Here is a 13,141-nt window from a genome sequence, read left to right as displayed (position 1 = left end):
CACTGTCTAGTTGAGGGTTTCCCAACTCAATGCCCGTACAGCATGACACTGTTATCTACAAATGTGTTGGGCCACATACCTAGTTATCCTGGCATGCAAATTGGCCATGACCAACAAGTCAGACACCCTGATTTAGTTCTAATCCTCGGGTTTTTTTTTTTTTTTTTTTTTTTTTTTTTTTTTTTTTTGCCACCCATAAAATGAAGGTAAAAATAATATACATGTGAATTACTCTCTTTATAAAAGTTAAAGGGAAGACACGCAAAACGCCTGGTGTTAACAGGGACTAGGTGCTTAATCAATATGTAAGGATAACCTGCATGGGCTGTGGCTCAGTGGTATTGTCTAGGTCCTGGGTTCTACATATAGCAACAAACACACATATATCCAGTATAACTCATCTTTCTCTATTGACCTTCCCACCCTGCCTCTACCTGCCCCAAGTCCTTATAATCCCACTTCATAGCACCTAGCGTCCTTAGCTACCTCGTCCACAGTGGCTCTCTGCTTGGTGGGAACCAAGCCATCATCTTGCTGGGTTTATGAATGACACAACTTCTGCTCTCTTAGGCTCATCACAACCACTCTGGGACTATGGCGAGGGTGTCAGAAATAACCGTAGGCCTAACAACAAAGAGTTCTTACGGTTCCCAGGGGAAACTGGAGAGTCATGAAGGGGTCCCAGCAAGCCCTCTCACTCTGGTCTTTCCCAGGAAGAAGACCCCCCCTTTCTGATAAATGCCAATGTTTTGTCCAGGGAAATCACGGCCTCTATCTTGTATGATGTCTTAGCGTGGACCGCAAATGTTGTCATTTGTAAATACTCCTTTTTACCCAGCATAGTGCTGCCTGCTCCTAGGAACTCGTAGGCAAATTCCCTACAGACTCTATGTTGCTCTCTCCCACCATTCGTTTCTCCACTCAGTCGACTTCGACTTTGATTGAGGACTTGACTTTCACATCCCCCGTACCAACATGGCGCCTCACTCCTTTAGTTGATGCTCAGGGTCTGCTATTTGTCTCTCCTGTAGGTCAGTGGCCCCTGCTGTTTCACTCCTTGCCGGTCCCCACATACGTACACATTAACTTTTTTTCCCCTCTCTTAACCAAAATTTACACCATAATATGAAAAATCTTGCCCAGGATCTGAACATTCTCAAATGAAGCTTGAATTAACAACACATAACAAGAGATACAGACGACATCATTGCCGACGTCATCAAGTGTGTTGCCCCCACTGAAGAGGCAGTCTCCTTCCCCCACAGGGTCACAGGGTCACATGTGTATCTCCGGTTTATAATCTGGTTCTCTGATGCCTAAACGTTGTTCAGCCATTTTCATGGGTGTGGTCTTACACCTGGAAAAGTGGGCGGCCTGCATGGGCCAGTGCTTCAGAACTCATTTGAACCTTAGCACGCTCCATCTTCACGAAGGAAAAAGGCAATTTTTACTGGTCCATATTTGATGAGAGATTGCTTCCCACATTTCACAGTGAAGTTATATTTTCAATTTCTGGCTCAGAAGGGAAATGTCTGGCCAAGGCTCAGAATTTATCAAGCCTGGAATCAACTCCGAGATGTAATGAGTCCATTTGGGGTCAGATCAGGTCCAAAAATCCCCAGCAGAAGGAACACGTTTCTTTTCTACTGCAGCAAAGAAACCCCCGCTAACATAAGGATAACAGTAGTGTTTTCAGCCTAGCATACACACCAGCCTTATTATCTCTGCCCCTGACCTGTTCTGCTCCAAAATATATAGCAAATATTCAAACTCGAATTGAAAAAAAAAAAAAAAACTGGTTTAATACTGTGAGCATGTGAGCATGCCTGTGAGCTAGCTGGGGTAGGTTTGAGATCCAAAGGCACCCTAAAGACAACCCCCTCCCACTCCCTTCCCTAATTCTCTGAATTGAATCAGTTCCGGACATTATTATAATATCCTTTTCAGAGCTCGCTATAAATAGCTGGGTTCTCATTTTTCCTCTTAAGCACCATTTGCTAAATGTTTTGGCCCAAAAGTTCAGTCCTTCCATACAAATATGCATCGATTCAGTAGACATTAGTGGCCACTCATTAGGACGAGACACAGCAGGCATTGTTTTCCCTCCGCTGACAGGGAAAGGGGGGGCGTGTTACTTAATAAATATGAGGGTCTTTTCTTCTTTTGTATGAAGTGTAAATGACAAGACATGCAATATACATTTCTCTAATGCCAGCCTGCTGCTTTTTTACCCCCCTTGAGAAAGAGAGGCAAAGCCTCAAAGGATTGCAGATTTTGTAAATATAAAATTATCTACTTCAGTGTTTAAAAAAAATAATAAGAGGGAGAGGGAGCTGGCAAGTTGCCAGATTCCTTACATTACAGTAATAGATTTGCTGACCCCTGACTTCCGCTGTAGAGAAATGTATTGAATATTTTATAATATCAGACGAGGCACATCTAAAAACCCTAGTGTGCTGAGAGCCATGATTCAACTCAAGATTTAGCGAAGCCACAGTATTTTCCAACCAGTGATTTTTTTTTATGATGATAATTTACTGGCTCAGACATTAATAAATCAAGGTTATAATGCCATTGATTTGTTAATTTTAACTTGGGTTGATTTTTTTAAGTCTTCCTTATATTTTTCTTTTAAAAGAAGAAGAACAAGGAGGGGGGGTCTGTCTTTTCACAGTGAGTGAATTTAATAAGGATCTCTGTGATAGCAAAAGACTCCCCCACTGTTTCTGCTTTGAGGTGGAAAAATGTTATTCTTGTATTATTCCTGGGGAAAAATAAAACCTCATGCTGTTCCAAATCTTATGCCTGGGAAAAGCTATTATTTTTTTTTTCTTAATACGCAATGGCTTACCTACTTCACATCCATTAATGGCATCGTAAATAAACATTTTGCTAATCTGAAATATGAAATCTGGACAAGAAGAAAGACCCATTTATCTCCCCCCAGCTTTCAATCTCTAACCTAAATGCAGTAGGGGGTGGAGGAGGGGTTGTACGGATTTACTAATGAGTTATGTTTTTTTTTTTTTCCTCCTTCCCACAAGTCCTATCCACCCAAGACTCAGCCTACATTCTTTGAGTTGCGGCACAATGAAAACATTTCTTCTGTGTAATGGATACGTTTTTCGCAGGGAGTGGGGGCATGCATGTTTGCTTTTTATCTGTACAGTTTCGAAGCTGATTAAATCTTCGCTGTCCTACAAATATTTGCGAAACAATCCTCCGAGGGGCGCAGGCTGGTTGCATTACACTACTTCCTTTTATAGGATACAAACCTACACAGCTTCCTGTATTGGGGTACACTGATCTCATAGCAGCTAGCCTGTTTTTAATGATAACATGTGTTGCGTTGAGCACTGGAATGTTCAGAAACCTATAATAGCTTTCGTCCACTTGTGCAGTAAAGAAAACTTCTAATAATCAGATGATAAGATCACATCCTGTGGGGTAATTGTGCTGCACCGTGAACAGAGAAACTTACAAAAACACTCAAGGAAATCACAACAAACGGAAGTCAGTGTACGAAACAGGGCTTGTTTATGCACGGTGTGGGGATGTGTCCATTCTTCAGAGCTCATATTTCTACTGCTTTCTGTTTAACTGCTGCCTTTCTTGTTTTATTTTAGGAACTTTATTTTTTTCTCCTCCTGAGTGACTATAATTATCTTTCAATTGATTTAGAAGTGGAAAAAAAAAAAGCACATTCAGTTGACGGTCTCATACCACACCACACACACACACACACACACACACACACATACACACATACACACACCACACACACACAGACACAGGCACCCCTTTGGAAGCTGTGAACAAGCAGAGCTTATGTTTGGACTCAGTTTTACCCTTAGTCACGCCTCTTCTCATATACAAGAAATATATAATTCCTGATTTCCTGCCTCCTGGCTTCAGGATTTTGACCAACAAAGTGAAATATATTTTGTCCTGCTAGAGGCTCATCAGCTGCTAAATTGAGCGAAAATGAGAAAAGATGATCGCACACACACACACAGAGAGAGAGAGAGAGAGAGAGAGAGAGAGAGGAGAGAGAGAGAGAAAGAGAGAGAGAGAGAGAGAGAGAGAGAGATTGCCCAGTCTCATGAACTTGAAAAATTGTAAAATAAAATCAAGTTGTTCTTTAATATACACTAGAGAGCTAGCTTAGCACAAGACTGTCAGAACCCAGACTAAGGGTCTTCCTGGGTTCCCTAGGTGTCTCTCCCACCTCTGCTTTCCTTCCTTCCTTCTCCTCCTCATACTCAGTACTGTCGTTCTCAAGAAAGAGGGTCCCTTGTGATGTCACCATCTCCATTAGACAAGGGAGCTGGGGGAAGGGAGGTACCACAAATGGCAACCCTTGGAATACCAGGGCTCCTGAGCTCCTTGGTTTCCATAGCAACAAAACAAAAGCACAACAAACCTATCTGTCCCGACAATAAAATGTGTTTTCATTAAAATCAATTTTAAAATATTTTTCCAGTTTAAAATATTCAATGCATTTTGCTCCTGGTTGAAAAAATATTTTTTTAAACCTTCCAATATTGAAAAAGGGATCAACTCCCTGGCAGAACAACGCAGAAGAGAGAAGAATCAGTGTGTGTGTGTGTGTGTGTGTGTGTGTGTGTGTGTGTGTGTGTGTGTTTTGGGGGCGGCGGATCAGGGACTTTAGAGATGAGACAATAAATTCAAGTATGAACAAGACTGCTTTTTCCTCTCGTCTGCGTAGTTAAGGCTTTTCATTATATAAACACGTACTGTAATATTATGGTCGGAAGCAGGTATTTGGCAACCGTATAGTATTTTAGTAAGTCTACAGTAAGAGAGCAGTTTCCAGTTTAGCGGCTGTAACATGTTTAAACTCAGGTTGTAATGGGATCTGAAGATAACTGTCCCCCATGGGTTGTGTTGATCTCCGTGGCTGGCTCACTGCCAGACAGAGGCCTCAAAAGTATTATCCATGCCTCCTTGCACATACCTTGTCTGAGCATGCTCGGTAAACAGATTTAGGTCCTAAAACACCATAAATCAGCATCTGACTTTTCCACCATTTACTTGCTTTTGTTGTTAAAGAACAGAACGGACTATCCGTGTCTTAGACATCCCCGTGTCTTTACTGTGAAACCTGGGACAGTGATGTATATTTAAGTAGCTTATAGACAAATTGCATAATAAGAAACCAATTTTAAGATATTCAACAAATCGGGATTTTTTTTTTTTTTTTTTTGCCTGAGTGTCTTAGTTTAAAAATAAAGGATTCCCAATATTTGAACAGACTGTTGTTGCTTCTAAGCCAAGTACATTTTCTTCATTGAGTCAGCTTGTCGTATTTAAAACAAATTATGTTTGCTGTATTAAGGTTCATATTTTTAAGGCCGAGTCTTGTATTAATCCCACAGTGAGTCATTAATCATACCAAATGCATTAGAAAAACTTTAATCACTGAAGTCAAAACTCGGATTGTAATGCAATCCATGCCTTTTAATTACATCAGCCCTTGCCCCGTTCAGATCAAGAGCCATGGTGCAAAGGGAACAGATTAAAAACAGAGCTGTTTGATGTTTCTCTTTTTAGAGCAATTTTATGAACTTTGTTTTAAAAAGTTATGTAATTAAAGTGCTCGGAATTTTTCAGCCCTGATTTTTTTTTGTTGTTGCTTTGGTGGTTAGCTGGCTTTCTCCTTGCTGGGGCCCTTTCTAACTTGGCACCACCACCCCGCCCCTCCTCCCACCCCCGCAAAAACAAACAAACAAACAAAAACAAAAACAAAAAACAAAAAACAAAAACCCAACAGGCCTTCTCCTGATAGGATTGCCAGCCCTTTCAGGGCTAGAGGATACAACATCTGTCTTAGCCAAATTGAGCATGCTTCCTCTTGACCTTTGATCTCAAGTACTGGTCTCCAATGTGTGGAGGTGGGGAGGTGTCAAAGCCAGTATTATATATTCTGTTTTTCAGTGGTGTATATTCATTGAACCTAGGGGTTGGGTTTCCTGAAAGCAATTTCTTTCCAATATATCATGTCAGGTCTATATCTTGAGGTGAATAAAAATGAAAACTCTGGCCATAGATCCAAGCACATTCAAGCTTTGGGTCTAATAGATGCTGTGACCCTTAGGTTCATTGGTTAGTCTTGGGAGGATGGTGATGATGATGATGGTGGTGGTAGTGGTGGTGATAATGACAACAGTAACAATAATCTGAAGAGATATGATGCAGATTATATGGAACAATTTATATGATAAGCCTAGCCTGTCTTAGAAGCTGGATGAGGTCAGAGGCTCTGAATGTTTTGCTCATGGCTGCATTTCAGTATCTGGAGCAGTGCCTGGCACAGGGTGGGTACTTGATGAACATTTGACAGAACAGTAAATGAACAGCAGCTGTCATTATTTTTCTGATGTCATTGGCAATCAGCCAAGTGCTATGGGCCACTGTGGCAATGTCAACCTTGGCTACCTCCATTGGTATCCTTGTTATGTCAACTCACAAAACCCAAAGGGAGAGAAGTCCTTCAGAGAAGCATTTAGGTGACCAGATAACCACATTTTAATAATAGGTAGATTACATAGAGTGAGTCTCTGAGATGCATGCATGTCACAGTAATGGGGCCAGTCAACAAGTTGCTTATGCGTGGTTTTGCTTGGCCTGCTTTCAGCTACCCATGGTCAGCCGTAGTTGGAAAACAAGATCCATCTTGACTTGTTGGAAACAGTTACAGTTATGCAAATTTTATTACAGTACATTGTTGTAATTGTTCTATTTTTAGTGGTTGCAGTTGCTAATCACTTACTCTACTTCATCTATAAATTAAACCTTTCCAGGTATTAAAGTGCAGGGAAAGTATAGGATACACAGAAAGCTTGGCATTATTGACAGTTTCAGCAAGCATGAGAAGTCTTAGACTGCAGCCCTATAGACGGAGGGTGGGGCAGTGTGCTATGGCAAGAGAAAAGAAGCCTTACAGTGATGATGTCATTGGAAGGAAGCAACTGAGGCACCATCTCTTCTGCTCTCCTTTTAGGTTAATCCTGCCATATGAAAGGTTCATCAAGGGGGAAGAAGATAAGCCTTTGCCGCCCATCAAACCTCGGAAACAGGAAAACAATTCGCAGGAAAATGAGAACAAAACAAAAGTATCCGGAACCAAGCGCATCAAACAGGAAATTCCCAAGAACAAGAAAGAAAAAGAAAACACCCCAAAGCCCCAAGATACATCTGAGGTGAGTCATCGTGTCTCTCAAAGACTCTGCCCTGGGAAATAGACTTTTCCTCCACAGCCTCCAGATCCCAGAAGCTGCTGCTGGGTCCCTGAATACCTCCCGGCTGGTTGGAGAAGTCACAGATTCTAAGCTTCTGGGCTAGCAGGATGGCTCAGTGAGGAAAGGGACTTGCCATCAAGTCTGATGACCTGAGTTTGAGCCTCAGGACACACATGGTGGAAGGAGAGAACTGATTCTGTCTGGAAAGTTGTTTTCTGGCACACATGTATACACACACACACATGTACACACACACACGCACACACACTCACGCACGTGCACACACACTTGGTTTCAACATGAATAATAATAATAATAATAATAATAATAATAATAATAATAATAATAATAAATCCTGCTGCCCATTTAAAACAAAACAACAGCAGTTACATTTTGGAGACAGCGTGTTCTAGAATTCAACCCCTGAGGGAATTTGGGTACTGATATTCAACAGCCTCTAAAAACTAGGCTTATAGTAGACATGTAAGAAACAGCTTCATTAAACATCAGTTTAAAACACAGTCTCTCTCTCTCTCTCTCTCTCTCTCTCTCTCTCTCTCTCTCATACACACACACACACACACACACACACACACACACACACACATCAACTCTCAGATGATTCATTTTTTAAAAGATGATATTAATTTCTTGCCTTACTGGAAACTGAACCTCAAGCCTCAGGTTTGGCATGTAACAGAGTTCTATCATTGAGTTCAGAAACAAGGGTCTCTGCAAGTTGCTGAACCTGGCCTTGAACTCGTTCTATAGCCCAGGCAAGACTTGAACACATAATCCTCCTGTACCAGCCTGAATCAGGCCTAACTTTATGAAGTTTCATGATTTTAAGCTCTAGTACCACTAAAAGGAAGAAAACACAAGACGTTGCAGACTTCTAAACACTCACAAGTTTTGCAACCTAAAGGGCCCAAAGCAAGGAGAGTCCACGTTAAGGCTTGCATTCCATTCCTCTTAGTTCTGCTGGTTTGGGGATTTATCATGGGGCTTTGGATTGGTCAGTTCTATTAGACACCAGAAGCACACCACAGCCAAAGCACCAGAGGATGCCTAGCGGATCCTGGGGCCAGCTGACCTTCAGTGGCTCCATCTGGGTGGGCAAAGTTTGAAACAGTGAGTTTGTGAACAGTGGGGAAGGATCCTCAGTCAGCGGTGGAGCCCCATTAGCTCAGAAGGTGACCGCTCCCAAGAACAAAGTGAGCGGCCTAGCTACAAAGAACCCAGTGGACCTCTGAAAACTGTGGGCTCCCTGTTCTGCACAAGAAGATCATGCTAATGCAATGACTCCCCCTTCCCTGAAATGGGCTCTGGGTATCTGGAGCCTCCAAGTCTGTCCTATGAAGTCCTGATATCTCAACCTCTCTGAGATGATGCATTCAGTAAGCACCAGGCCTATCAGTTCCATAGACCTATGCCATCTAAACTCAGTGTTAGGGGCTGCATTTAATGCTGCATTACAGTTTTGTTTTGTTTTGTTTTTTTATGTTTTTGAAGTAAAGCACTAAAAGCCCACTATCCCCAGGGATTACAACATACAGAAGGAGACATTATCATTGAACAGACCCAGAACATACAAGAAGCACCATCTATCTCTGGGAAAAAAGAAACAAATGTTTGTTCTTTTGTTGGCTGGTTTTCAAATCCCTCCCTAAGCGGGATTTACAGACAGGCATGCCAGATTACAATGTAGGTGAAGGCCAAGGTCACAGAAACTTTGAAGAATTGAGTACAATTTTCCCTTTGCAGTCTCTCATTTTTATCTTTTAGGTCAATGTATAAGCTCAAGAGACACATTATGATTATTAGTGTAGAGGGGGCAATGACATCTGTACTTTAAGAGATAATTCTTTTTTAAAATATATTTTATTAATTTATTCATATTATGTTAAAAGATAATTCTTATGCAAGAAGAGGGGCAGGCTTTTGGGCATCACACATGCCTGGTAATCGGGGATATCTTCACACATACTCAAAGGGGATAGCCACAAAATGGGTGCAAGTCCTTGAACATACTTTTCCTAAATATTCCTCCCGAAGCAGCGTTATTTAATCTTCCTCCAAGATAATGATGCAGTTGGTTGTTTCTTCAAAGCAGAAGATGTTCTGGTGATATAATTGGGAGTGGGGAGCAACTCAATTCAGATGGACCGTGACTGTCCCACCGAGGCATGTCAGATTGACCGTGAAGAACAAGGCTTGCCCGTCAGCTGTATCACGGTGGAGAGCCAAAGCTTATGTGACTCCATCATAAATGGCTCAACTGTGCCCATACCTCCAGCAAACGGGAGGTATTCATCCCACAAATAGAAAAGCTGCATTGGGGGTGGGGGGGTGACACTGCTCACCTGAGTTATGTTCCTTTTGGGCTTTGACGGCAACGAGTTTGGTATGCCATGGAAAAACTTAGAATATTCCCTGTCCCTGGGTGCACACACTCCATCTGTGTATGTCTTCGGTATTTTAACAAGACCTACACATGGTGGCGTTTTAAGGAATGAGTAATGTCTGAGCGTAGCTGGCATCCAGGGGGATCTCACTGAACTCCTTAAGGAAGGGGCGGTTCTCAAGGAAAGGCCAGGAGTAAGTTTGTTGTTTGTTATTGACATGGGATTGGTTCAATTTTTTGAATGAGAGAAGATGCTTTTTTAAAAAAAAAATCTTTTCTGAGAAGTATCATAAAATGCAATGTGTAATTTAAAACCTAGTTGGATAATTGACTGATTTGACAAGAAGACAACCTTAGAATTAAACTCTGTATCAGAACGGAGTGACGGGAGCCCGCCGTACCTCCCTCTGCTGTTTTGATAGATGTCTCATAAGGGGCTGAAGCGAATATGCTTAACTCCCTGGATGTTTCCGTAGTTCAGATGTCTTTGTTCAGAGCCATGACTGGGGAGTAATAAAGCCTTGCAGAGACTTGGAGAGTTGACCGACAAGCCTGGTTTCCAGGATAACTGCTGTGCATGATGCTTATTTCCTAACGAAGTGTGTCAGCTGTCCGTGGTCCCCTTCTGACTGTCTCCTATGATGTTCCTCTCCAGGTTCCATCAGAGCAAGGGAAGGAAGAAGAGACAGTGAGCCAGAAAAGCGTCCCAGAGCCTCTCCCAGCCCCAGAAGTAAAAAGGAAACCAGAAGGGCACAAGGATCTTGCACCGAGGGCCCCAGTGGCCAGAGCAGACCCTGAAAAGTGCAATGAAACCGACCAAGGTTCCAACAGTGAGAAGGAGGCGGAGGAGGTGGGCGACAAAGGCCTTGCCCCCCTGCTCCCAAGCCCTCCCCTGCCTCCTGAGAAAGAGCCAGCTCCAATGCCTGGGGCTGGCAAACAGCCCGTTGCCTCCCCCAGTGCCCAGATGGACTTAAAGCAAGAAACCAAACCCTGCTGCTTTACAGACAGCCCTGAAAGTGACCTCCAAGAAGCACCCTTTCCCAGCTTCCCCGCCACCCAGCCACCACTGGCAAGCCAAAACGAGGCCGAGGAAGATAAGCTTCCAGCCATGGCTAATTACATTGCCAACTGCACTGTGAAGGTGGACCAGCTGGGCAGTGACGACATCCACACTGCCCTCAAGCAGACCCCGAAGGTCCTTGTGGTCCAATCATTTGACATGTTCAAAGACAAAGACTTGACTGGGCCCATGAACGAGAACCACGGACTCAATTACACACCTCTGCTTTACTCCCGGGGCAACCCTGGCATCATGTCGCCGCTGGCCAAGAAAAAGCTTTTGTCTCAGGTGAGTGGGGCCAGCCTCTCCAGCAGCTATCCCTACGGCTCCCCGCCCCCCTTGATCAGCAAAAAGAAACTGATTGCCAGGGACGAACTGTGCTCAGGTTTGTCCCAGACCCACCACAGCCAAAGCTCTGAGCACATGGCCGTCAGCCGGCCATCGGTAATCCAACATGTCCAGAGCATCAAAAGCAAGGCCCCCGAGGAAAGAAAGAGCATCAACGACATCTTTAAGCATGACAAACTGAGCCGGTCTGATGCTCATCGCTGCGGTTTCTCCAAGCACCAGCTCAGCTCCCTGGCAGACTCCTACATCCTGAAACAAGAGACCCAGGAGGGCAAGGATAAACTGTTAGAGAAAAGAGCAGCCCCTCACGCCCACGTGCCCAGCTTCCTGGCCGACTTCTACTCATCGCCGCATCTCCATAACCTCTACCGTCACACGGAACACCATCTTCATAATGAACAGTCGTCCAAGTATGCCTCCAGGGACATGTACCCAGAATCTGAAAACAGCGCTTTTCTTTCTCACAAACACCCAGAGAAGGTCCACGTCAATTATCTCGCGTCTCTGCATCTGCCAGATAAGAAGCTGGCTGCCGCAGAAGCCTCTATGGATGATCAGCCAACAGACCTGAGCCTTCCCAAGAACCCACACAAACTAACCAGCAAAGTCTTAGGCCTGGCCCACTCAGCCTCAGGGCCCCAGGAGATCAAAGGCACCTCCCAGTTCCAGGTCATCAGCAGCCAGAGTCGAGACTGTCACCCCAAAGCCTGCCGGGTATCACCTATGACCGCGTCGGCCCCTAAAAAATACCCTGAGTCACTTGCAAGGTCAGGAAAGCCTCACCACGTGAGACTGGAGAACTTCAGAAAGATGGAAGGCATGGTCCATCCCATCCTGCACCGGAAGATGAGCCCTCAAAACATTGGGGCTGCACGCCCCATAAAGCGCAGCCTGGAGGATTTAGATCTTGTGATCGCTGGGAAAAAGGCCAGGGCTGTGTCTCCCTTGGACCCGGCGAAGGAGGCTTCTGGGAAAGAAAAGGCCTCGGAACAGGAGAGCGAGGGCAGCAAAGGAGCCTACGGTGGGCATTCTGGGGCCACATCGGAAGGTCACAAGCTTCCGCTCTCTTCCCCTATCTTCCCAGGTTTGTATTCTGGTAGCCTGTGTAACTCGGGCCTCAACTCCAGGCTCCCGGCAGGGTACTCCCATTCTCTGCAGTACTTGAAGAACCAGACGGTGCTTTCTCCTCTCATGCAGCCTCTGGCTTTCCACTCGCTCGTGATGCAAAGAGGAATTTTTACATCGCCGACGAATTCTCAGCAGCTGTACAGACACCTGGCCACAGCTACCCCCGTAGGAAGCTCCTACGGAGACCTGTTGCACAATAGCATCTACCCTTTAGCTGCTATCAACCCTCAGGCTGCCTTCCCAGCTTCTCAGCTGTCATCCATTCACCCCAGCACAAAACTGTAAGCCTCACGCGCGTGTACGCGCCGTGTGCCCAGCATCCCCAAATGGTGTGGTCCATGCATCAACCCTGGAGGGCTGGCTTGCAGAGTTTGGAAGTCAGTATTCCTTCTCATCTGGTTCGTCCCAGCCATAGAGGCCTAAAGGCCAAGGTGAACATACCTACCTTTTTGAGGGGGACAACCCCAGCCTGGTTGGCCAGTTATCACCTCCCTACCAACGCAGATGGCCTAGGGCCCCTCCAGGTCATTTCCTTTTCTCGTTGGTCTTGGGAAGGCATCTTGTGTCTATCCTAGAAGCACTCAGAGGACACCGTCTGAGTTTGGATGGCAAAGAAGCGCACTCTGAGCATAAAGGGGGCAGGCTTTTCAAAGGAAACGGCAAGAAAGACTGGCAAGTAACAGCCAGAGGACGTCCCTCTTTTTCATAAAACTCGCCAAGTTCAATCAATGCAATGTATAGTAAAACTTCAAGAGACCTTTCATTCTGACACTATAAAACAATCCAGAGAAGTAAACACTGTTAAACTGTATATATTCGCTTCTTAAAGCTACCCGTATCACTGTTCGTTTGCCTAATTTATATACAGGTGGTTCTGTTTTCCCCGGTTCCTTCTTGTTCCTGCCCTGGGGTATTTTGGGTTTGTTTATCTGTTTATCT

General features: G+C 44.4%; 1 protein-coding gene across 2 annotated transcripts in view; it reads left to right on the top strand.

Annotated features, from left to right (window-relative positions):
- Arid5b (AT-rich interaction domain 5B) overlaps positions 1 to 12,493 on the top strand; it is a 174,510-nt gene extending 162,017 nt beyond the window's left edge. For both annotated transcript variants that reach the window (XM_051153186.1, XM_051153185.1), the window contains 2 exons: positions 7,025 to 7,223; positions 10,322 to 12,493. In XM_051153186.1, coding sequence (XP_051009143.1) covers positions 7,025 to 7,223; positions 10,322 to 12,487 — 2,365 coding nt within the window. In that variant the 3' untranslated portion in view covers positions 12,488 to 12,493. The remainder of the gene's footprint in view (positions 1 to 7,024; positions 7,224 to 10,321) is intronic.
- Positions 12,494 to 13,141: the final 648 nt, after the last annotated feature.

This window comes from Acomys russatus, chromosome 11, assembly GCF_903995435.1.
Source record: "Acomys russatus chromosome 11, mAcoRus1.1, whole genome shotgun sequence".
In the NCBI taxonomy this organism is placed as follows: domain Eukaryota; kingdom Metazoa; phylum Chordata; class Mammalia; order Rodentia; family Muridae; genus Acomys; species Acomys russatus.
The sequence above is the reverse complement of the archived record's forward strand: the minus strand, read 5'-3'. Positions and strand labels throughout refer to the sequence as shown.